This window comes from Engystomops pustulosus, chromosome 5, assembly GCF_040894005.1.
Source record: "Engystomops pustulosus chromosome 5, aEngPut4.maternal, whole genome shotgun sequence".
NCBI lineage: Eukaryota > Metazoa > Chordata > Amphibia > Anura > Leptodactylidae > Engystomops > Engystomops pustulosus.
Genome location: NC_092415.1, coordinates 139,863,438 through 139,889,058, shown reverse-complemented (window position 1 = coordinate 139,889,058; position 25,621 = coordinate 139,863,438). Strand labels below are relative to the sequence as shown.

Sequence of the window (25,621 nt, the reverse complement as noted above, 5' to 3'; positions counted from 1 at the left end):
TAACTTTCCACCACTGTCAGAAAAGACTTATTCCAGAACTAAGTACTCTTCACACATCACAACCAATTAAGTCATTATCATTCTTACCGTTCCCTCTGCAACAGAATCATCGGTAATTGATGTACTATGTCTCTGTATAACATCTTAAACATTTTTAAAAATTGTTCTTTCTTCTCAGTTCATAACTTGTAAACATGACAAAGAAGACATATGCTCCTAAAGCTAGTAATGTGATGGTTATCTAGTGAGCCAGTAAGGTATAATTTCTCGAAATTTCACCTACAAGCTAAAGCCAGAAAAAATTCAGCCTTCTGTACTTAGCTATGGTTGACTGTTCGTACTTATTACTATTATTTATATGGGTTAAAAGATTGCTCATCCACTTTTTCAGTAAGTCATTTTCAACTGTTTCATGCTTTTAGAAGTAAAATTTTGTGATATTATAGTTAACTTTCCAACAAGTTATTTGACTGACGCTGTTTTCAATATGGTATTATTATTATTATTATTATTATTATTATTATTTATAACTCTCTTTGTTACTCTCTTAGACACTGGGGTCTGCACAATGTTCCATACTTGTGTTCTCCGCTAATGGTAACCTTATTGATGGATAAACTTCAATGTCATTGTGGTTTATCTAGCTATTGGCTTTGTCGTTACTCAGTGTTATGTGATAGAATTGTGGAATGGTATCAGGGTAAAGTTTACCACATAGTTAACATACTGTTACAATTTCGGTAGGTATCGAAATAGGTTATCAAAATATCAGTAAACTGCAATTTTCCTTACAATGAGCTTCAAGTACCTGACTCTTAGCCTGATGTGGGTGGCCTCATAGCCTGATGTGGGTGGCCTCACAGCCTGATGTGGGTGGGTAGTTTGATTGTCATTGAGTGAGAAACCAGGGATCTTTGGGACATCAAAGAGCAGTGCCATCAGAGAATGTTTCAGAAACATAAGAAATGGTGAATAAGCAACAAGCAAACCTGATCTAGTGTGCAAGTCAATTATGATTTCTAACAAAAACTCTGGTTCACTTTAATTTACTGGGGCAGATGATTTTCTTAAGTAAAGCATATGCAAATAAAATCTTTCAAAACCTTTCAAAAGTTTGTTAGCATATTATAATTCTATTGAATTCCATAAATTAGAGCTGGTTTATCCTAAAGGTGGAAAAATCTCAGTCTGGGTTCTAAAAAGGCAAAAGATAAGATAAGGTTTTGAACCAACCATGTTTCAAGAGGTTTCAAGGCACAATGTTAAATATTATATATAACCACAAATTATACGTATAGAGCAGTGATTTTCAACCTTTTTTGAGCCGCGGCACACTTTTTATATTTAGAAAATCCTGGGGCACACCACCAACCAAAATAGCACAAAATGACACTAAAACAGTCATATTATACATATAGTTAATAATATAGATTCTAAATTTATTTTACTCACTCAGTGTGAAACCTGGGCCTGTTTCGATAAACACAAAAGGGATATCCTGGCAGGAATGGTGGAAAGACACACACGAAGCTCTTCCTCAACAGCTCTCAGTTTCTCCCTGTTTTTAGTATATGGTGCTGATTATTATGTGGCTCATATACTTGAAAATAAAGGGGTACAATGAGAAGTACTATGGCCATGAGGCCAGAGTACAAGTGCCAGCTCATATACTCAGCATATGAGCTGGAACTTGCCAACAGTATTCTGCCAACAGTTCATATACTCAGGCAAAAGCTCATATAGTCAGCATTATTGGTGGTCATTACCTTGGCGGTGGGCAAATGCGAGAGTCTCTCCGCTCTCAGGATGATGCACCGGCCTCGGTGACGTCATTTTGTTGCGCGAGGTTCAAAGCTTGTGCACGTGTACACGTCTCCTACATTGTAAGAAGCCGTGACTGCGCATCGCTGCGTATTGCCGGGAAACAAAACACAGGGGGCACCATAGTTTGGTCGGGTGTGCCGCGGCACACTAGTGTGCCACGGCACGCTGTTTGAAAATCACTGGCATAGAGAAAGGTACATACCCAGGACACTTAAGAGCACTTTTCAACACCTTCACCTAAAATTAAGAATGAAGAATCTCATTATATAATTAAAAAAGAGGCAAGGAGATAGCATTGGAGGGGTCAATTACACTTACTTTAGCAGTTTTCACTATAACTGGGACATCAATTAGAGTCCCAGTAAAAAGGAGAACATTTTTGGTGATATACCACAGAACAGATCTAGAATGTTGCAGGGGCATCCAGTGCCTAATAACTGAGCTGATAGAGGCAATGGCATTGATTCTTATTTCTTTAATATATAACATTCAATAGACAGAAATGGTAATAAATGAATTATATTTCCTCCTCAGAGTCTGTGGCTGTCTCTTAGTTGTGTCAGGAACTAGCCACTTGCTGTCAAAAGATATTGGGGGTCATTTACTAAGGGCCCGATTCGCGTTTTTCCCGACGTGTTACCCAAATATTTCCGATTTGCCCCGATTTCCCCTGAATTGCCCCGGGATTTGGGTTCACGCGATCGGATTGTGGCGCATCGGCGCTGGCATGCACGCGGCGGAAATCGGGGGGCGTGGCCGAAAGAAAACCCGACGGATTCGGAAAAACCGCCGCATTTTAAAAAAAATATGTGTCACGGAGCTTGCACTTACCTTCACTAGGAATAGGCCTGTGAACTTGAGTGCGTTCCGATACTCTTCAGCGCAGCAGTGCCACCTGGTCAACGTCGGAGGAACTGCCTTAATGAATCCCGGCCGGACCCGAATCCACCACAGAGAACGCGCCGCTGGATGTTTCATTGCTGGGTGCATTAAAAAGATTTAAGAATGCAGTCCAAAAACTTTTTTTGTTACATTTATATAAATAAAACACATATGTGTACAGTATGATCCAAAATATGTCACCTTCATAAAAAAAAACTAAGTTGTTTACCAAATTTGCAATTACTATTCAGCTATTACAAACAAAAGACAATGGATCCAAGAGCTGCAAGTCAGTTCCTAGGGAGTATTGCCTTGAGCTGCTGTCTAATTGATTTTAACAAGCCATATGTTGATCTTTGACAGATGGGGTACACTCACGTTACCAAAATTGGCATCCAAAGGTATCTTATTTTGTACAGTCTCCAGAATTACTTGTTTGTGTGAATCCTCAGGGGTCTAGATGATAACGTGTTTTTCTGATGTATAAAAGAGAACGCTGATGTAGTACAAGATATCAATTGCAATATGCTGCACCAAAGAGAAAATGTAGAACTTATCATCAGCTGATAATTGCAGGCTCTAAGTCTCTCACCAATCTGATATTGATGATCATAAGGATGATCATAAGGATTAACCAACAGTATTTTAACCCCAGTGGACCCTTTACGGACTTAAGGGCAAACAACTGATATTTAGTAGTGGAATATCAATGATATGAGTACAGGCAGCATGCACAACATGATCATGTTCAATCTGTAGGGAAAAGCAATAGGAGTTTTTTTAAGTTTACTTATACACTCACCGGCCACTTTATTAGGTACACCATGCTAGTAACGGGTTGGACCCCCTTTTGCCTTCAGAACTGCCTCAATTCTTTGTGGCATAGATTCAACAAGGTGCTGGAAGCATTCCTCAGAGATTTTGGTCCATATTGACATGATGGCATCACACAGTTGCCGCAGATTTGTCGGCTGCACATCCATGATGCGAATCTCCCGTTCCACCACATCCCAAAGATGCTCTATTGGATTGAGATCTGGTGACTGTGGAGGCCATTTGAGTACAGTGAACTCATTGTCATGTTCAAGAAACCAGTCCGAGATGATTCCAGCTTTATGACATGGCGCATTATCCTGCTGAAAGTAGCCATCAGATGTTGGGTACATTGTGGTCATAAAGGGATGGACATGGTCAGCAACAATACTCAGGTAGGCTGTGGTGTTGCAACGATGCTCAATTGGTACCAAGGGGCCCAAAGAGGGCCAAGAAAATATTCCCCACACCATGACACCACCACCACCAGCCTGAACCGTTGATACAAGGCAGGATGGATCCATGCTTTCATGTTGTTGACGCCAAATTCTGACCCTACCATCCGAATGTCGCAGCAGAAATAGAGACTCATCAGACCAGGCAACGTTTTTCCAATCTTATACTGTCCAATTTCGATGAGCCAGTGTGGTCTTCTGCTGCTGTAGCCCATCTGCCTCAAATTTCGGTTGTGCGTGAAAATCCCAGTAGATCAGCAGTTTCTGAAATACTCAGACCAGCCCTTCTGGCACCAACAGCCATGCCACGTTCAAAGGCACTCAAATCACCTTTCTTCCCCATACTGATGCTCGGTTTGAACTGCAGGAGATTGTCTTGACCATGTCTACATGCCTAAATGCACGGAGTTGCCGCCATGTGATTGGCTGATTAGAAATTAAGTGTTAACGAGCAGTTGGACAGGTGTACTTAATAAAGTGGCCGGTGAGTGTATATCATATTGTAGCCTGCCTCACGAATGTGCAGGGTGTGCCCGACAATTGAATACTGGTGCATGGTCTTCAGTTATAAGGCGCGCCCTGCACTGCTCGGAAAGTGTGCACCATCTTTTGTAGGTGCACCTTTAATAAACAGCGTGCGACACAATTCTGTGGAGTGGCTGTATTAAATTTGTTGCAAACGACTAAGCACTAGGTATCTTGTCGGATACAAAACACTGGCAACACAAAACTGGTGCAGACACTTTTTATATACATGTGTAAGCTCCAAAGACATTCTTTTCAGTGCAATGTTAGACAAAAAATGGGCACACCCAGCACTATATCAAGACAGGCCTATATATTAAGCAACATGTTGCTACAGACAACATGCATCAAATCAGAATTATAAAGAGGTTCCATCATTTTAATAATTCTGGCGTGATAATGGTGTCATGGAAATTTATGACAGTCCCAAGCTGGTGTAGATCTCAGCTATATCCTGCATCAGTTTTATGGAGCAGATTAAGGAAATGATTCTTTGCCTGTACATTGTTTTAAAAAGGGCCAGAATACTGTCAATAAAGAAATGATTCATTGGCCTCATTGTGTCTTTTACCTTGATGACTAACATTAAGGGTCACTAGACTTAATTGAAGTTTGTCTAATGATCATTATGCAATCATCAAAAGTATTTTAATAAATTCACATATGGTATTTTTTGTGCTGTATTAGAAGTAAGATTATCTTCAAAACACTCAAGATTCTTGCCTTTCACAGTTTCTGACAGATAAAAGGGTTGAGCCATTATTACATTCAAATGATGATTTATTTATAGAAGCCGCATAAAACATGCATATTTCATGATGACTAATAGGTGTATAGTCACTGTATTATTTGCATAGTTCTCTTTGTATGAGGGAGTATAAAGTGTTTTCATTGACACACTACGCACAATGTTATATCTGTAAAGGTCAATTCTTATCCAACAGAGCCAATCTCTAAAAGTGTTCTCCCCATGAATACTGAATTAGTTTGGATCTAAATACAGCACTAGAACCAAGCTCCTTAAATAAAAATTGGCAGTGGGCCTTTGGACCAGCTTAGCCTCTAAGGTCCGGCTGCATGTGTTACCTCTGTATCCTTTAGCGCTGGTTAGATAAAAAGAATCCATGTTTTATGGTGTTTTGGTCATAGAATATTATGATGCTGGCCTCATGTCATTGGGAAAAGCACTTTATTGGTTCGAAGAATATAGAAAACTATAAAGTAAAGATACCTCTGTGACTATTCGTTGCCAGCTGCTGTGAATCATAAATGTAGGATAGCTACATTTAATGTTCACATATTTTAATATAATATAACTGTTGAAGACTAGAGCTTTGTGAAAGCCATAACTGACTGTTTAGATTACTAAAAAGTAAATTTTACTATATGATGCTAAAAAGTACATAAAGTAAGGGACTATTTACGTTGGGTTTTATGAATCATTTTTTATACTGTATTCCACCACTAACTGATTGTAATGGACTTTTAATACATTTTACAGTTTTTTATGACTAGACTGGATATTAATTAATTGGTTGCTAGAAAAGGTCTTATGTTCATATTTTGTCCACATTGTTTGAGTATATCCATATTGTAGGAAAGCCTTGTTATAGTCGTCAAATAGATGCTTTTAACTATGGAGAAATATGCGAAAGTTTGATACAGTAAGTATTTATTTTAATCTTTTATGTTTAAATGTGTTATTTATCCTATTATATATTTCTAAATACCTTTAACCTAAGTTAAACTTAAGTTAAAAACCTAAGCTAAAATATAAATTATACTATTTTACAGGTATTAATTACTAACAAAGGTAAACCACAAATACAGTACTGTATGTGGAAATCAAACACATACAACCTATATGACTGCGTACATCAAAGGGCATGTCTTACTTCCTATTCAAGTTATTGAGAAATTATTACCTAGGGGTAAGATAATGTTTAAATGGCCTAGATATAAAAAGATCATTAGACAGATCTCTGCGCTGTCCGCTGTATTTGTACGTTGTAATTATAATACCCAAAGTGATGTAAATGATGTTTGGGTTAAAAAAAAAATTCCAGGCATTTAGGTTTTTGTCTTTTTTGTGTTTCACAAAGTTTTATATCAACATATAGTTTTATAGTTTTCCCAAAGTTTTATATATACATTAATTTTTAACTCCTTGATCCCACTGACCAAAAACAGGGCAATAAAGAGGATGTAATGCAGTGAGGGAATAGCTTAGGTGCACTGGAAGGACGTAGGATAGTGAGCCCTAAGGCTAAACTCCCTTCCCTGCTGTCCCTAAGCAGGGGGTGACAATTGGTCAATGTTCCCTTACTGCGCCAAAGTGCAAAAAAGGGAAACAATGACTAGACAAAACAATCAAATATGGGTTGGAACCAAGATAACAATGCAGTTACTTAGTTACATAGTTACATAGTTTATACTGTTTCCATCAAGTTCAACCAAGGAAGGGTAGGGATTGGATGAGGAAGGGATTTAGGGGAAACAATTCTATATAACATAACCATCAATGTTATTTAGGTGTAAAAAGGCAACTAGACCCTTCTTGAAGCTCTCTCCCTACTGTGACCAGCGCCTGAGGCAGGTTATTCCTAAGATTTTCTCATAGTAAAAAAGTTCTGTCACCTTCAGTGATTAACCCCTTAAGGACGCAGCCATTTTACAGCTTAAGGCTCAGCCCGATTTTTTGGATTCTGACATGCGTCGCTTTATATGGTTATAACTTTTGAACACTGTTACTTATCAAAACGATTCTGAGATTGTTTTTTCCCCACATGTTGTACTTCATTTTAGTGGTAAATTTTGGCAGATAAGTTTTGCGTTTATTTACAAAAAAAAGAAAATATGATAAATTTTTTGAGAAATTCTAAATCATTGCGTTTTCAGGCAGATAGATTTACCACCTAAATAAGTTGCTGAATAACATTTCCCATTTGTCTACTTTACATTTTCATAATTTCTGAAATGTCTGGATAATTTATTTTGATGTCACACGGCTTACAAATAGAATATCGCTTTTCCGGATTTTCAGAATTGACTATTTTGGGGATAAATACAGTTTTGAATGAAATTTTACATATTTAGCATCAAAACCCCCTATATAATCTACCCATTTTCAAATCTGCACCCCTCAAGCTATCAGAAACAGCTTTTACGAAGATTGTTAACCCCTTGAGATCTTCATAGTAATTGAATCAAAATGGAGGTGAAATTTAGAATGGTCATACTGTTCCCTTATACGTTCATTTAGCACTAAATTTTACACATTTCCAAAATATAAAAAGAGAAAACCCACCATACAATTTGTTCTGCAATTTCTCCTGAGTACAAAGACCCCCCACATGTGGCTGTGACTTGTTTTATGGGCGCACAGCAAGGCGCAGAAGGGAAGGAGGGCGCTGCAGCTGCCAGGATTTTAGTTTCCTCATTGGCCCCTTTTGAAGGCTATAAAATTTTCGCTTTTTCGTTATTGGGGCCATGTGACGGCATTTTTTTTGCGGGATGAGATGCTTTTTCCATTGTTACCATTTTGGGGTTGGTATCACCTATTGTTGAAAATTTAGGAACTTTTTTTGAGGGCAGGAGTAGAAAAGCATCAATTCTGTACTGGATTTTTGACTTTTTTTTTTTTGGTGTTCACCGTATAGACTAATAATCATGTTAGCTTTATTCTATGGGTTGATACGATTACGGGGATACCAGACATGAATATATTTTCTTACGTTTTACTAAATTTGTCAAACAAAACCCTAATGTGGGGAAAAATCTATAATTTTTGTATTGCCAAGTGGCATAACTTGCCAAGTGGCATATATTGTATCTTCCAAGTGGCATAACTTTGTTACGTTTTTGGCTACGGAGCTGGTTGATGGCTTGTTTTTTGCGGGACATGTTGTACTTTGCACTAGTATCATGTCTGAGTACATATGGTTTTTTGGTCGCATTTTATAGCATTTTTTGTGGGATTGAAAAGGTAAAAATCATAATTTTTGGAGGGTTTATAACAGTTTTTTTTTACGGCGTTTATCGTGGGGGTTCAATAATGATTTACTTTTATTCTACAGGTTGTTACGGACGCGGTGATACTATATATGTGGGGTTTGTGTTATGATTTAGACTTTTTTTTTGAGTTATATGTCTCTTTATATGTTTTGGGGGTTTGAAGCATTTTTAGTGATTTATGACTTTATTTTTTTATTGAATAACTTTTTTTTTTACTTTTTCACTTTTATACCATGGGATATGAACAAGCAATCATCTGATTGCTTCTTCATGATAATATTCTGCAATACTGATGTATTGCAGAGTATTATCAGTGTCAGCCTATGCACTTGCATAGGCTGGCACTTTGCCAGTAAGATGACGTCACAGACGCCATCTTACTGGCAATTCTTGCTAGTAACTCTGGGGTCCAGATCGGACCCCAGAGTTACTATAGCAACGATCGGCGCCCCCCGAAAACGGTTCGGGGGGGCCGATCGTGGGGGAAAGATACTTGTTAGATGCCGCGGTCGCGCTGACCGCGGCATCTAAAGGGTTAAGCACCCGCGATCGGAGACAACTCCGATCGCGGGTGTTACACTGGGGTGCCGGCTATTAGTTACAGCCGGCACCCCGTGTTTCCCGATGCCGGTTCGGCTCTGATCCAGAGCCGAGCCGGCATAAGCGCCGTGGCGGATATATCCGCCACTGAGCGCTAAGTCACTGCGCTCCGTGGCGGATATATCCGCCGCGGAGCGTGAAGGGGTTAAACCTTGGTTTCTCCAGAAGCAGACAGTGTCCCCTTGTCTTTTGATTTTGATTTCACATGAAACAACTTTCCACCATATTGTTTGTATGGACAATTCATATATTTATATAAATTATTAAATAATATCCCCTCTCAGTTGTCTCTTTTCCAGACTAAATAAATCTAGTTGTTTTAAGCTTTCCTCATAGATGAGACCCTTCATACGCCTTATCATTTTTGTGTTTTTTTGTTGTACCCTCTCCAGCTCCAGGGCATCCTTTTATGGACTGGTGCCCAGAACTGGACGGCATGTTCCAGGTGAGGCCGAACCAATGCCTTATTGAGTGGTAATATAACATCCCTATAACGAGAGTCCATACCACTTTTGATACATGACAAGATCTTGCTTTAGAGGCAGCTGATTGACATTGCATGCTGTTATTTAATCTACTAATAAGCCCAGGTCCTTTTCAACAAGGGACTCTCCCAGATTTACTCCACCAGTGACATATGTTGCCTGTGGATTTTTAGCTCCCATGTGCATAACCTTTAATTTAACTTTATGTTGAACCTCATTTGCCAAGTGGATGACCAAAAACTTATTTTGTGCAAGTCACCCTGCCGCCTATGAACATCCTCCATAAAATGTATTATGCTACACAGCTTGGTGTCATCTAAAAAAAATAGGTACAGTGGTATAAATTTCTACCTCTACATCATTAAATTAAATAGTAGTGGTCTAAGCACAAAACCCTGGGGTACGCCACTTATAACTGGTGACCATTCTGAGTAGGAATCATTGACCACAGGTCTCTGGATACGATCCTTCAGCCAGTTTTCAATTCAACTGCAAATTATTTTTTCAAAACCAATAGACCTTATGTTACCTATCAGGCGTCGAAATTGGTTGACTTTGAAAAGTCCAAGAACACAATATCCACAGCAGCTCCTCTGTCTAGGAATCTGCTTACCATTTGATAGAGGCAGATCAGGTTAGTCTGACAATTTCTATCCTTGGTAAGCCCATGCCAGCTTTCACTTATTATACTATTTGATATACTCATGTATGTAGTCTTTTAGTACAGGTTTACAGGCCTATAATTGCCTGGTGAAGTTCTAGAGCCTTTTTTAAATATTGGCACAACATTCGCCTTGCGCTAGTCACTAGGAAATCTGTGAAGATTTTAGACAGCAGCACAGCAATAACAGAACTGAGTTATTTAAGAACTCTGGGGTGTAACCCATCTGGTCCCGGGGCCTTGTACACATTTATTTTATTGAGCTTAGATTGGATCATGTATACTTTCGGCCAGTCTAGGTTATTACAGGATACATAACCGCACTGGCAGCACCCACTCCAGATGTTCTTCTTTCTATTCTATAAACTGAGATAAAAAGCTCATTTGGTTTCTCCGCCTTCTCTTGGTCTCCAGTCACCAAAGCCCCATTTTCAGAATATAGGGGTCTATGCTGCTCTGACCCATTTTATTCACATTGATATACATTTCTTGGGATTTGTTTTTCTATCTTTGTCCACTTGTCTTTTATTTTCTATTTTATTTCTATTTCCTTCTTACAGATTTTGGTAAGTTTTTTGTAATTATTGAAGGCTTCGGTTGACCCATATTTTTGAATGCCTTCTTTTTATTATTTAATGCCCTTTTAACTGTAATCCAGGCGGGGTATAATCTGGCTTGTCTATACTTGTTACCTATTGGAATAAATTTAGAAGTATTATGACCCAGTATAGATTTGAATGTCTCCCAATTTTGTGAAATTAGTTTTCTTAAAATTGCTGTTCCCAAGGGTTTCCCGGATGCTGGCATTTTGGACAATCACTGCATTGTTAGAAATCACAAGGTCCAACCAAGCTTCACCTCTTGTTGGATCTTCTACAAGCTGTACCATAAAATTATCCTGCAGAAAGTTGATAAAATGTCTCCCCTTCACAGATGAAGAAGAGCCATGACCCCAATTTACATTTGGAAAGTTAAATTCTGCCATTATCACTACTGTCCCCTCTGTTAGCTGTTCCATCTGTTTACATAGGTGACCCTCTATTTCCTCAGAGATATTGGGGGTCTATAAATTACTCCAAAGCTTTCCAGGCTTTGAATCTCAACTAACAAAGTTTCAGCCTCCTCACACTCTTCATTGACCACTATCTTATTCACAATTGCTTTCAAGTCTATTCTGACATACAGACATACAGTACAGAATCCATGGTCAAAAAGCAGGTAATGGGTCATGGAATCAGAAACAGAAGTCAAGATAAATGCCAGCAAACTTAAAAAAGGAGTTGTAACAAGCAGAGCTGAGATGAGAGGCAAACCTTTTATGAGGTGTCAGAGTCCTGGTCCGGAATATGATTGGACCATCCCTGACTTCCAGATGATATAGACCAGCAGGAGAGTTTGAATGGAGGAAGAGTCTGTCCATCTCAGGTGACTGGACTATTTGCAACCTACAGCAAATCCATAGGAGACACATGAGACTGTTGGAAATAAATTAGGAAAGCCAGTGAAGGAGTAAGATGATGTTCAGACTAGCAAGACCTACATGACTTAATAATGAAATCATACTCAATCAGCATATCTCGAGATGTGCTTTATAGTCAGGAGATGGCGCTCAAGCCTAAAGGGCAACAGATATTACAGATGATGTTTGTATTTGTACTAAGCTCTTAAAAGCATGTAAGAACATGGCTCAAAGTGGGCTGTCTTTGTCAAATCCACCACTATTTCCCTGCGCATTGCACAGAAAATTAAATAAAGTTACTGTGAAGTATTATTTGTAATGCAGATAACAAGCTCTTGCAACACCCTCGCCAATGCAGCCTGTGTAGGGACTGATTAGCCTCACAGCATGTCACTACATCACACAGATGAACTCTGCAGTGGTAGATCCTGGCTGGTAAGGCAGGAGTTAATTGTTTCCTGTGATGTAATATGTGTCAGCCAATCACATGTGTTACACTCTGTTTCTGTGAGCTGAGATGTAATTGGAGGAGTAGCCACCACCTGACCAGTGGGGAGTAACAAAACCCCTGGCCAGGAATGTTCTAGAAGACACTTGTAGAGAGCAGTCAGACCCAGGAGTCTGCAGAAGCAGACTGGAGTTAATCCAGTACAGACTCTGAGGAGTCTGCGCAGCCAGCATACCAGACTAGAGCAGGTGAGCCTAGCCCCTGCCTGAAGAGTGGAACTAATAGTATAGTGAGGAAAGGGGTATCATCCTACCTTTAAGGGTGATACCTGAAGCAACCCAGGACAAGCTGAAGCATCCTTTTAGGACACAGCTATCTCCCAGCCTGCCATTGCATCCAGGCTGATGATCCCTCCTGTGGCTCCCTCCAACTGCATCTCAGCACTCCACCATTTTGTTAAGGCACGTTGCTGCGGTTCCTGTCGGTTCCAATAAAGAACTGTAAGTTGTTTTTGTTCAACCTCTGCCTCCGTCTGGTCCCTGCTACTACGGCTGCCATCATCACAGGCACCCTGTCCACTACACAGAGACTTATACTCTAGACACCAAAGGGTTGAACCAGGGAGAACCGCTATAGCAGCCTCTCCCTCATCATTTCTTGCCAACACCACCCTGCTGGAGACCTGCCAGGCTGTAGGACAGCCCTCCGGTTCCCCCATACCAAGCACCGTGACACTAGCGTGCCTAGGCCGCAACCGCCAGCCACTCAGGTACTGCGGGCCCCGGCTGACTCCAGGCCCCGAGAAAAGGCTAGGCCCCGGTGGGGGATGTTGCACTCTCATATGGCTGTGTTACCAGAAAGCAAAAAAGTCTTATGAACTGCTGGGAGTGAGAACAGAAAAAGGCAGTGCTGAAAGTGTTAAATCCTGAAAGAATAGTATTATTAAATTTAGCAATAAACCTATTCTGTACAAAGGCAAAGTAGAATTACATTGTGCAGGACTTCTTGGATGCATTCCAAAACTAAAATATGACTCCATTGATATGTGTTCCATGTTTCTATTCTCTGCAATAGCGTACACCTTGTAATACTGTAATGTTATTGATATCATTTTATGTTCTACCTAAAAGGAGCAATTATCTCCGGTGACTTGTCATTCAGGAGGTTTAATGCAGTCCGTCTCTTAAGATATCCCTTTACAAACAGACATTATTAAAAACCTCACATTATTGTCTGTGCTATCAGCATGCTTCCAACAGCTTTTCCTGTGTGATCCTAAAATTAGAAAATCCATAAACCGAGGATGAATTTTATCTTGCTTGCCATGTGTTGGTCTCTTTCTCACTTTTAATACTTGTAGAACATTATTACGTTTGGTCATTGTTAAAGGGATGAGGCTCAGAACAGGTCTGTTAACGTTTATGATAGTTTTGTATGTAATAAGCATGTCTAGATAGATGGTAAAGGCTTTTTCTTTAAATATCAATGTAGTGAGAATGGTGATTTATTCACTGCTTTCAAAGCCTAGCAGTATGCATTGTGCCACATAACGTGCAACTAGCCCAATTGAAAAACATAATTTAAACCCTCTGATAAAGCACCACATTATCATGTTATTTTCATTTAGAAACAGCAGATTGTTACTATCCTATATTTGAGTATCAATAATACATATACATTTGCCCTTTTTTACTTTTGTATCAAGATAACTTATAAAAATCTACATACATTTTTTCCTGCAGATTTTTTTAAGTATTAAAATTTTTGAAAAATTTCAACAAAGTTTTACTTTGAACATCATACAGAACGTGACAATAACTCCTTCAAGAGAACCCATTATGCAAAATAACCCCCCTAAACTAAATATATTTTCATAAACTGCCATTAGAGAACATTGCCTCTATCCCTTCATTGTCCCTCTACATGCCTGTAAACCTAAGCAATGAGGTCCTAAAGCTGTATGCAAATGACCTGTGAAATGTCCAATGAGTCATTATCATATTCAAGCTGTCCAGCTTATTCATGAGTGGGAGGCACAGTCACACCCCCAGTGCTTGACTGACAGCCTGTATAATGATGTGAGGCTGTATAATGATGTGCTTCCTGGTGCTGGCGCCCCCTGCAGCCTGTGTGTGTATAGGAGAGAGACAACAGCTCCAGGCAGCCATGTTATAGCAGAACATGTCAGGTACTTGTGTAGTTGATGTCTGTGTCTCTCACATGTATATTAGGAGGATGCAGCATGTCAGCAGATGCAGCACACACACCAGCAATGCTTTACTATACATTACAAACAGACATGAGCAGGGGGAGGAGAGGGGAGGGGTAACAGGGGTGACATCACTGCCCCTGACCATGTGACCAGCCTCATTTACATAATAAAGAAATTATGATTTTGCAATGATTAATGTATGAATTGACTAGATAAAGGCTGAGATGGATCCTTGTGCGCAGTTCCAACAGGTAGGGGTGACAGAAATAGTGACAGAGACCTGATGACAGGTGTCCTTTAAGCCAATGACGTTCCCCAATGTAAAGGGCAGCAGTGCATAAAGACACCATGACGTTGTGGAATGTCATGGCGTCTGTCTCCCTGACAAAACACAGGTTGACAGGATCAAAGGTCCAGTGGTTTCTGAGAGGCTCTCAGCAACATGTCATGGGAGGAAAAGAAATCCTTCCACAGGATAGGGCCAAACTTGCTAATCAGTTGGGGTCGCAGTGCTGAGAGCCCCACAGATCACAAAATGAGGTATCCGATGGGGTCCCACCTCAGTCGGACCCCTCGTCGCTCAGTCAGACTAATGGAACAGACGGCCGTGCATGACCGTTCTGCTCCATTAATCTCTATGGAGCTGACGGAAATTGCCGAGTGCCGCACTCGATGATCTCCATCAGCTTCTTAGAGATGAATGGAGCAAAACGTTCATATTGTTTTCGTGATATTGTGGGGTTCTCAGCACTGATACCCCCACTGATCAGCAAGTTAGGCCCTATACCCTGGATAGGGCCTAACTTTTCTTTGTGGGAAAAACCCCTTGAACAGTGAAGAAAAAAAATAATAAGAGTTTTAAGTTTAAAAAAGAGCCCATTTAAAAAAAAATATTTTCATAAATTAATTTGGAATATATCATTCAAATGTTTTAACATGTTGTACAATGTGTCACAAAAAACAATCTCAAAATCAACCAAAGTTATTACAATTTAAATTGACACATGTCAGATTTGAAAAATGGGGCTGTGTCCATGAGGTCAAATAGGCTTAGTCCTTAAGGGGTTAATACAGTAGGTGCTCATAAAAAATATACCATACTTCTGTATACGACCACCACACCATAAATACTACTGTTATCATACTGATATTGAATAATACTGTCACACCATGTCCACTACTAATCACCACTACATAATGAGTGAATATTATCACCATCTGTTCCATCAGATACAGTTTCAGAACAATAACTCCTCTCCAAACTGTCCCCGATAATATCATTCACTTGCAGTATAGTTATATAAAGACAAATAAAGACATCTGATCTGAAATTAGTATTGACAAAATTATTTATATTTAGCAAATTCCAGAATAATGTGTGAGAGAGAATTAATATTTGGTACCATTGCCCTTAAACTCTATGACTTGGGTGAAACGTTTTGGATCATGGTTATGGTCAAACTGTTTAATTTTAGATTTGTCAGACCACAGGACTTTTCTACAAAAATTGAGGTATTTGTTTCTGTGTGTATTTATAAAAACTTATATGTCTTTTTTATGTTTCTTTTGGAGTAATGGCTTCTTCCTGGTAGAGTGGCCTTTCAACCCATGTCAATACATTACTCATTCCACTGTGAATAATTACATACTCAGTCAATATCTTCACTAGGTCTTTTGCTTTATTTCTTGTGTTGATATGCAAATTTGGGTCCAAAGCACATTTCTTTGGCGCTGAACCGTCTCCTATCGAAGTTGTATGATGGCTGGACATTCCAATTTTGTTTGTACGTGTGCATATAATTTGTTGCTCAGATTAAAGAAGCGCCTTCAGATTCATGGAAATTGCAACCAGACTTGTGCAAGTTTACAATTTTCTTCCTGATACCTTGGCTGATTTCTTTAGACATCTCCATAAAGATAGATGAAGCAGAAATGTATTTCAGTTGTCCACATGTGTCTCTCTTAACTTTTATGTTACCAATAACCCTAACAGAAACTTTCAAAATCATGACATCATAAAATGGTCTCTCCCATATTGTTTAAAGGCATAGCAAACTAAGTGTATGTTAACTTTTGACTTTGCAATAAGTCATAAAAATGCCTTAAAATTTTCTCTCTCTCATTATTATGGCGAATATAAATAATTTTGATAATTTAAGTTAAATTGGTAAAGGTTTATTCTGATTTCATGTCAGATGTGTCTTTTGATACAGTGTATGTAAACTTCTAGTTTTAACTGTGTATATATTTACAACAAGCAGTCCCGAAACTTCTTCTTCAGCCAGTCTTCTCTCCTGGGCTTCTGCAAGATTGCAACTGGTGCAATGATGTTATAGGTAGGGGGCACACAGAGGTAACTTTGCTGCACTAACCAACAGTATGTGCATACAGGCAGTCCCCTACTTAAGAACACCCGACGTACAGACGACCCCTAGTTACAAATGGACCTCTGGATGTTGGTAATTTACTGTACTTAAGGCTTAGGCTACAACAAACAGCTATAACAGTTTTTACAGGTGTCTGCAATTAAGCTATATTGTTAATTCTGGTTCTTCTGACAATCCAACATTTTCAAAATCCAGTTGTTACAGAGAGAAAAAAAATTTGACTGTGGTTACAATGATAAAGTATACAGTTCCGATTTGCATACAAATTCAACTTAAGAACGAACTTATAGAACCTATCTTGGACGTTATCCGAGGACTGCCTGTATAAAAAAAAGCAGACAATGATTTGTTTTGGCAGTATGCACCAGCCAACAACTTTATGCAGGTCTTTACTGTTGCTGGGTCTATAAACATAAGGGGCCTACATGGTTTGCCTGCTTCTGACATGGTTTGCCTACTTCTGAACTACAAGTTCTCCTTCTCAATGTCATATATCACACCACATGATACAACATCAACATTCTTCTCAACCTTGGAGGCAAATTGAAACATTTCAAGAGTGCATCTAAACCTAGTATATTTGTGTAAATAACCAACAAATATTGTTCCTGAATAGTCATGAGACTTAGGTGCGGGTGACAATAATATTACCCTGATAGAGACAGATAACAGGAGGACTGAAGCTGAAGAGCTAGTTATAATGACTTTTGTTATGTAATATTAACCTCACTGACTTATTACTAGCTTATTATATTAAACTAGGGAAAACTCCAAAGAAAATAAGACTACTTACGTGTCAGATGTATATTTTAGGATTGTGGCTTCTTCTAATATACTGGATACTCTATGATCCACTATCACCACAATAACCAGATTATGAAAATGCTCCAAGAGACTGAGCTAATTATGCTTTTTTCCACAGTAGAAGAGTGTTCCCATTGTGGTTGCATTTTATATTTGTGTTTTGTTTTATTAAGTTTTTACATTTAAGTTATTTTAAAAAAGGATAGAAATGCAACACACCCATTATTATCCATCAAGCTTTCCCATTTAAAATAAGATCAGTTAAAGACAGATGTCTAATCTTAGGATGAACAGAGGCCAAGGATGAGGTGTTTCGAGTTCTAAGTTCATAGGCATCAGGCACAGCGCTCCCTGCCCAGCAACAGGAGACACCACACGCAGGTCTCCCAGACTACCCGAACCCTGATAAAGTACGGACTAACACCTTCCCGTCCATAGAACTAATACAGCGACACTAATTATCGCTAACACCACCAGGAACTAACACCATCCTAGGGAACAATCGGTGTCCCCCACCACCAGCACAGGAGAAACTGAGGCTATACGGAGCATTGTTTTTAAAAAACTATACGGACCTGAAGAAGGGAGCGGTACGCTCCCGAAACGCGTCGTCCTTGTATGCATCTCAATAAAAGCCTTGTCAACACTGAGAAGCGCGACTATTGGTCCTGATTTTTCACCCCACATCTGCATAAGATCAGTTAAAGACAGATGTCTAATCTTAGGATGAACAGAGGCCAAGGATGAGGTGTTTCGAGTTCTAAGTTCATAGGCAGTCAGTAGTTTTCGGTCACGAATCTGTGGATGCATCCTGATATAATTTTAGCACCTCTACTATATAATAGCAAAATCATCCCATAAATTATTAAGTAAAAAGACAAATTACTGCAAGCAGAGAGAAAGAGTGGAAAATGAAAACTCTGCTGGCAGTGCAGTTTAATGTATTAGCATTTCATGTTTACAAAGACAACACTTGCATTCCAGGGAGATTATTACTTGACAAGTCATAGATAATATAATAGTTATGCAAGCCATTTAAGTGAGTGGAAAAACTGTCATCTTGTTATATACAATCTTTTCTTTTAGCGTTCATCTGGTGTCTGTTCTTATTTTATTACTATCATGGAAATTGCTTTAAAGGACATTGCTTTCGTGTGTCATGCTAATGCTCTGAAGACGTCAGCAGACTTGAATATAGCAGTCTTTGTACATAAACGTTAAAACCTGAGACCAAGTATAAAAATAATAAAAACAATGATAATTTGAATATTACAAGCTATTTCATGCTTTACTCTAGATTTTCTTTGCATTGATGGTTTCGTGGAGATTTAAGGTTGCCTGTGGCAATGTAGAGATCTAATGAGTAAGTTGCTTAAAATAGAAAGGAAGCATTCAGAAAGCAGTAGGTAGCATTCAGAAAGCATTTTTCAGAGATAGCAAAAAAACACCTCACAAACACACAGATTTATCAAAAGTGATGTAGGGTAAGACAGAGTTATAGTAGACAGTTTTACGCTACCCAAGATTCATATAAGAGTCTGATGCTGGATGATAACTCGGTTGTAGTATAGGACTGTCTACTCATACTTTGTTTCTGGTTTTCTGGCATAAAATAAGTCAGCTAATAGGAGGTACAAAGTTTTGTCAACTTAGCATTATTTTTGGCACATGGACTTTATGGAGTGAAGTCACATGCCCTTTTCATAGGCCCCTTCATACATCCCTTTTGATGTACTGGTGTCTGAAAACTGTCTAAAACCCTTGATAAATGCGGCACAGACAGTTCTTTTATTGCAAATTACAACAGAATTTTGTAGTTAACAGATTAATAAATCTACCCCACTGTGTAATCACAGTAACTAGTGGTCACATAATTTATAATACATAAAAGCACAATATAATATAATGTGTGGGTACAGTAATATGATACATGATGCTGAGACAATTGGTTCTAAAAGTGGCTTTAATGAAAGTTCTGTATTTGCAGGGTCTATGGTACTTAGGTTTAGGAATGTTGGGGTGGTACATTGTTCTGGAACTAGATTCTCCTGAAAGAACACACACTTTATTCATCAACATGGTACAGTAGTGTATGTTATTGCTGCCTGTGCTGCCTTTGTCCCCCTTGCCTCAATCCTCTCAGTATCCACCTTTAACAACAATAACAATACCTTAAATTGGTTTAAGCCAATCACAGAGGCAGAAGTCAAACCATCAAAACAGCAATTGTCACCTTTTACAGAATAGTACTATAAATATAGAGATATAGAGGCACCTCCAGTAGTAAGAGCTCAAATCAGACAAAACAGCATTTTTTTAGATCAAAACAAAATAAATAATTGACCTCCACCATTGCATTTTTAGTTAGAGGTTTGATTTTTATTCATGAGTGAGAACAGTTAAACAGTGTTCCCCTCAGATCAGGATATTGCTTTGTGTTTTTGTTAAAAAGAAGATAAAAAAATATAATTTTACATGTCTTTATGGAATTTATGGACTACAGTATCTGCGACTGTCAAGAGCATGTTTATTAATTGCTTCCCACATTTTCTATAGCTTTTTGTTACTGTACTATACATACTGTCAATGGTCATAATTAACATTAGGCATTGTATATTCTTTTCTAAGTGTCCCCAACACTGCTTTGCACAGAGACACTGATAACTTTGCTAAAATCCAAACAAAACACCTCTTAAGTGAACAAACGAAACAATGAGCATATTGGGGGGATATTATCAATCTGTCTACTTCAGAATTCTGGAGTGATTTGCACCTGAAATGGCATGTGCTACATTTATTAAGGGTTTTAAACCTTTCTAGGCAGTTTTCTGACTTGTGCAGAAACGGGGTGTGTCATCAGGAAAAGGGGTGCAGCAATTTAGACAGAAACTCGACCAACAAATACAGTAGCTGGTCTAAAGTAAACTCTGAAATCGTAAACTATTACAGATAAATGATCCACCACAATTTATCTGGTGCAGAATATGGCTCTACTTGTCTGCTCACCGACACTTTCATAAATATCCCCCATTCAGAAGTATAACAGAAGGCAAACTTCCGTACACTGATGTCAATGTGGAATGGAAGGTAAACAGAAAATTTTGCATTCATCTTGTGTTCTTAGTTTTTATTACATGCTCCAAAAGTGTTTATTGTACCTATAGAGATGAACAATAATGAGACTGTAATTTACTATACTGTGTTGCTGCCTTTGAAAGGAGAGGAGTACAAATACCATCTACTGTAATAGAGTATTTTAAAAATTACCTAAACTATTTGCAGGCATCACAGAAGCTGTGCTGTGAGGTGACTTGTAACAAAGAAGAAAAGAAGAAGAGGGGAACATTTCCTCCTGTATCTGAGGGGAGCTTAATTTTAATTAACATGGGGCAGAAACCTAATTTAAATTAATGATTTATTTTCAAAATCAAAAACAGTGATTGAGACTATTCTGCTTTAATATCCCTTTATCACTTTAGATACATAAATACCACTTTAAAGCTTTTTTTTTTCTAAAATTGTTTCTTGTCCATTAACTTATTAGCGTAGTCATTTAACCTGTTACATTTGCTCAACTTTTTATTTAGCTGACTGAACCTATTTGTACGACCTGCTCAAGGCCCTTCTATAGTTGAATGTTTAATAGAGCTGGTCATTCCTGGCATTACATCTTCCTGAAGTACTTAAAGAAGTCAGATAAGCATCTGTATTCCTGCTGTAAATTGTAAAGCAATAACACAGTACTTTATGTGCTAGTTATCTGAGCATGGCACAACCAAGTGGAAATCAATTATATTAAAGCATACAGTATATTCATCTCTCAACATTATTTACAGTTTCTATGTATTCTCCATCCACATGTTATACTGAGTCATATTACTATCCTTATTAGTCTTATTGATAGTTATGATCTGTAAAATAGTCTTGCCAATGCAGGGAGCATTAATATGTAATTAAGATTAGTAATGTGATATATTTACAAAGGCAATGTGCTTTTTATATAGGTAGGCACAAACGTTAAACATGTCCATTTAATACTTGAGAAAACCTGTTCTGATACCAATAACTGAGCAATAGTAATGCTTTATTATGGAAAACCAATGCTGATTTGGCACTATATGATTCTTGGAAGACATAAGATGGCATCCAGTGTACCTGCCTGTTGTGGTTCTACAACGACCCACAAATTTTGTTCTTGATAAATTGAACAGTACATTGTTATCATTTCAATATTTGAAAGATTGGGGCAGAATTCTGGCTTAATTTGAGGCAGTAACTACCCTACCGATTATACATGAGATTCATTGCATGTTTTAGTTTCTGTGTGTTTTGTCAATTAAAGGGGCACTGCTTTAGATTCAACTGGCTATTGGGAATTAACAATCAACAGGCATTTTGCTGAGTCAACCATATGAGGTGAAAATATAAGCAATACAATCTATGTCAATAGTCTTAAAATGCACCATAATTATTGTCCTGCCTCCACCGCTCAGCCATTGTAATAAGTATAATGGCTACATTGTCCAGTATGATCATAGTATAGTAAATAAGATTCGAAAAAGACATCAGTCCATCAAGTCCAACCCATTTTTTTTATTGTACCGTGTAGATCCAGAGGAAGGCCAAATAAAATCCTGCAAGGCTGATGCCAATTGGCCCAAAACCGGGAAAAATTCCTTCCAGAGCCTTAATATGGTGGTCAGAATAACTCCCTATTTCAACAAAACTACTTACAGAAAATTTTATTCTCACTGTTACCAAAAAGGCATCCAGGCCTCTCTTGAACATGTTCAAATTATCAGCCATTACAACTACCTGTGGCAGAGAGTTCCATAGTCTCATTGCTTTTAATGTAAAGAATCCATGTCTATGGAGAAGGCAGAACAGCCTCTCCTCTAGGCGTAGAGAATACCCCCTTGTCCTGGCTACAGGCTTTGTTATTTTCCCATGGTCCCTGGTCATTTTATGTACCAAACTTTTATGTGGCACTGAATCAAATTCCTTTGAATAGTCCAGATATACAACATCCACGGCCTCCCCTATGTCCAGTTTAGAACTTACCTCCTCATAGAAGCCATGCAGATTAGTCTGACAGGACCGATCTTTCATAAACCCATGCTGATACTGGGTTATAAGGTTGTGCACAGTGAGATACTCCAGGATAGCATCTATAACAAACCCCTCAAATATTTTCCCAACAACAGATGTTGTTTCGAGGATCACTTTTTGACCCTTTTGCAAATATTGGCACCACATGTGCCTATGTGCCAATCCTGCGGAACAGAAACTTTTTTTAAGGATTCTTAAAATATTAGAAATAATGGTCTGTCTATCATAGTACATAATTCCATCAGTATCCAGGGGTGTATGCTATCTGTTCCTGGTGATTTGTCCATTCTTCCGGATTTAAGGAGCCCACTTCTTCCTGGGTTAAGCAGCTGACATTTAATGGAGTATTTACATTATTCCTGATTATGTCATCCACCATAGGATTTTCCTGGGTAAAGACAAATTCAATAGATTTCTACATCTCTCCACCATGACACCCAGGTTATTCCTCACATTGAAACTGAACCCACACTTTTTAGTTTTTTACAATTTATATTTTTGTAAAATTATTTGGTCATTTTTGCTCTGGCAATATTTCTACAATCAAACATGTTTCTGTTATCTTGACCAAACCCTTCTCAGACAGATGAGCTGAAATACCTGCATATCACATTTTATTTGTGTTAACTGTGTGAACAGCATCCAGGGCAGAAGTCTTTTTAAATTGGCTGTGCCAAATTTTATAGGTATCCCTATCCACAATGTAAGATATAGTAATAAGTTTCCTGGGGGCTGACCACTGGGACCCCCACCTTTTACAAATAGGAACTGATTAATCCAATCCCTGACATTCCATCTCCAGCGCTCCAATAGAGGATCATGCACAGATACCTAAGCGGTGTGCTTAGCAATTTTGAACACTTACATTGTGTTGAATTGGGAAAGGGAGGACATGCTCACCCTGCCAGTCCATGAATTTGAGATCCCTATTTTTGTGATCAGCAAGGGTCAGATTGAAATCACATGGATAAGGAATAAAAACAAAAACTTGACACAGTCCCTTTTGTGTAAACTGGAATGCTTTTATTCATTGTAATTTATTCATTTAAAAAATTGAAAAAAAAGTAAAGTTACAGTATTTGTATTGTGTCTAAATCATCTGGAAATATCCAGGTTCTCATCAGATGACTGTGATAAGAGATCTTGATACAATGAAACAAGTATAGTATTGTCAGAGCATGTTTTTGCAATCCATTGTAAGGATACATTAGGCAGATACCCAATGTATCCTAACAAAGGAGGACTAGTATGTATACAATAGTATGCTCCTGCAGTGAAATAAGTCCTTCTGTTCCATCCTTCCCACCTGAAAGCTGGACAGCCCAAGTTCCAGTTGTCTCTCGAGAGATGTAACTGTCCTTAAATGGACAGTTACATTACAGGGGGCTTCCCAGAGAATAGGCTCCATGGAGGTCGGGTATGGGTGCAAAACTGCAACCATCATCTGTAAAATATCATGGCTTAAGCTGAGTGTATAAGGCGGAGCTTGCTGTGTTTTTCCATCCAGTGTTTTCTGCTGGATGCTATGTATACTGTGCAGAGGGAGGCAAAAAGGGTGACTCTATCTGCCAGTTTAGTGTAGGGGTAAGTTAAGCATGACATATACACAGAATGTATCCAAAAACCAAAATGTGATTGTAGCCTTAACAATGTATATATAGATACAGTGCATATGCTTCTTTTCATGGCTGTATGTAGATGCACATCTCTACATCACTGAAAATTAAAATAGAACATTATAACAAATGCTACAAGGCTACATAAATCTGCCTAATAAAAGAAAGCATATTGAGCTCTCCAGACAGTTTACTTGTCAGAGTCATGAGAACTATTGATCCAGGTTAATTAAAATCTATGTTTGTTGACAGGAACTAACACAAAACATGGTCTGCGATGCAAAGCCTGCAAAATGAGCATTCACCACAAATGTACAGAAACAGTTGGTTCACAAAGATGCATGGGAAAACTGGTAAGATTTATTAAGTGACAAATTAGTATCCTAATTTAGATTTTTTCTGTTAAATTCTTATCATTTTTGGAAATAATGTAACCCGGCTATAAATCACAGATCGACTGTGGGACTAATTATGTTAAAAGGGAGACATTGCCTTACAAGGAAATGCCTTACAGAATATAGGACAAAGTATTGATATGCCTCTGTTCATAAAATTGCCCACTTCAAAAGAATGTATAATTAATACTTAATAATCCATGGCAATATGTTTAATGTACATACATAAAAAATGTGCTATTTTTAAAGAGATCATTAATAGACTGTTTAGAGGATTTGAAATATTCATAGGATGGTGGTGAGATATGGAAAAAAATTATTTTAGTATGTCAGCTTCTTTGTAAGATGATATAAAGCTGATCGACAATATAAGACAGAATTTAAGAATGTCTATCTTTATAAATTCGGCTCAGCCCATGCACATTAATTCCCATTTAGTTCAAAATACTTTTGGAAATAGCAATGTGAAAAGTTTATATTATTTTGTGCTTCTCTACTGGAATATTCGCTCATTTATGTTTTCTTTTCTTTTTATATAACTATATTTAGCCAAAAGGTTTTCGACGCTACTATAGCTCACCTTTACTTATACATGAGCAGTTTGGATGCATCAAAGAAGTAATGCCTATTGGTGAGTAATCTTTCAAGATCACTGGTTTATTTGATGATTTAATGATTTAATAAATTGTATAACTTTAATCATATTAGAAAGTAGTGCTACTGTGGTTTCTCAATTATTTCCTCAATTTTCTTTGGCATAATCTGTCCCCATAAAGATAGGTTATTCAGCCCATAAAATAGGAACTATAGCAATTTCTAATTTGCCAAACTTAACACTGATCTGATGCTCAGACTTCCAACATCATTGTTGCATTTCACACTAGGATTCCATAGTTCCCTGCAACAACATTACTACATATTCTTCTTTCAAA

At 38.2% G+C, this 25,621-nt stretch overlaps 1 protein-coding gene across 2 annotated transcripts in view; it reads left to right on the top strand.

Annotated features, from left to right (window-relative positions):
* The window catches only part of STAC (SH3 and cysteine rich domain), a 156,178-nt gene that overhangs the window by 65,501 nt on the left and 65,056 nt on the right, over positions 1-25,621 (top strand). For both annotated transcript variants that reach the window (XM_072153226.1, XM_072153224.1), the window contains exons 3-4: positions 24,547-24,647; positions 25,239-25,320. In XM_072153226.1, the coding sequence (XP_072009327.1) occupies positions 24,547-24,647; positions 25,239-25,320 (183 nt within the window). The remainder of the gene's footprint in view (positions 1-24,546; positions 24,648-25,238; positions 25,321-25,621) is intronic.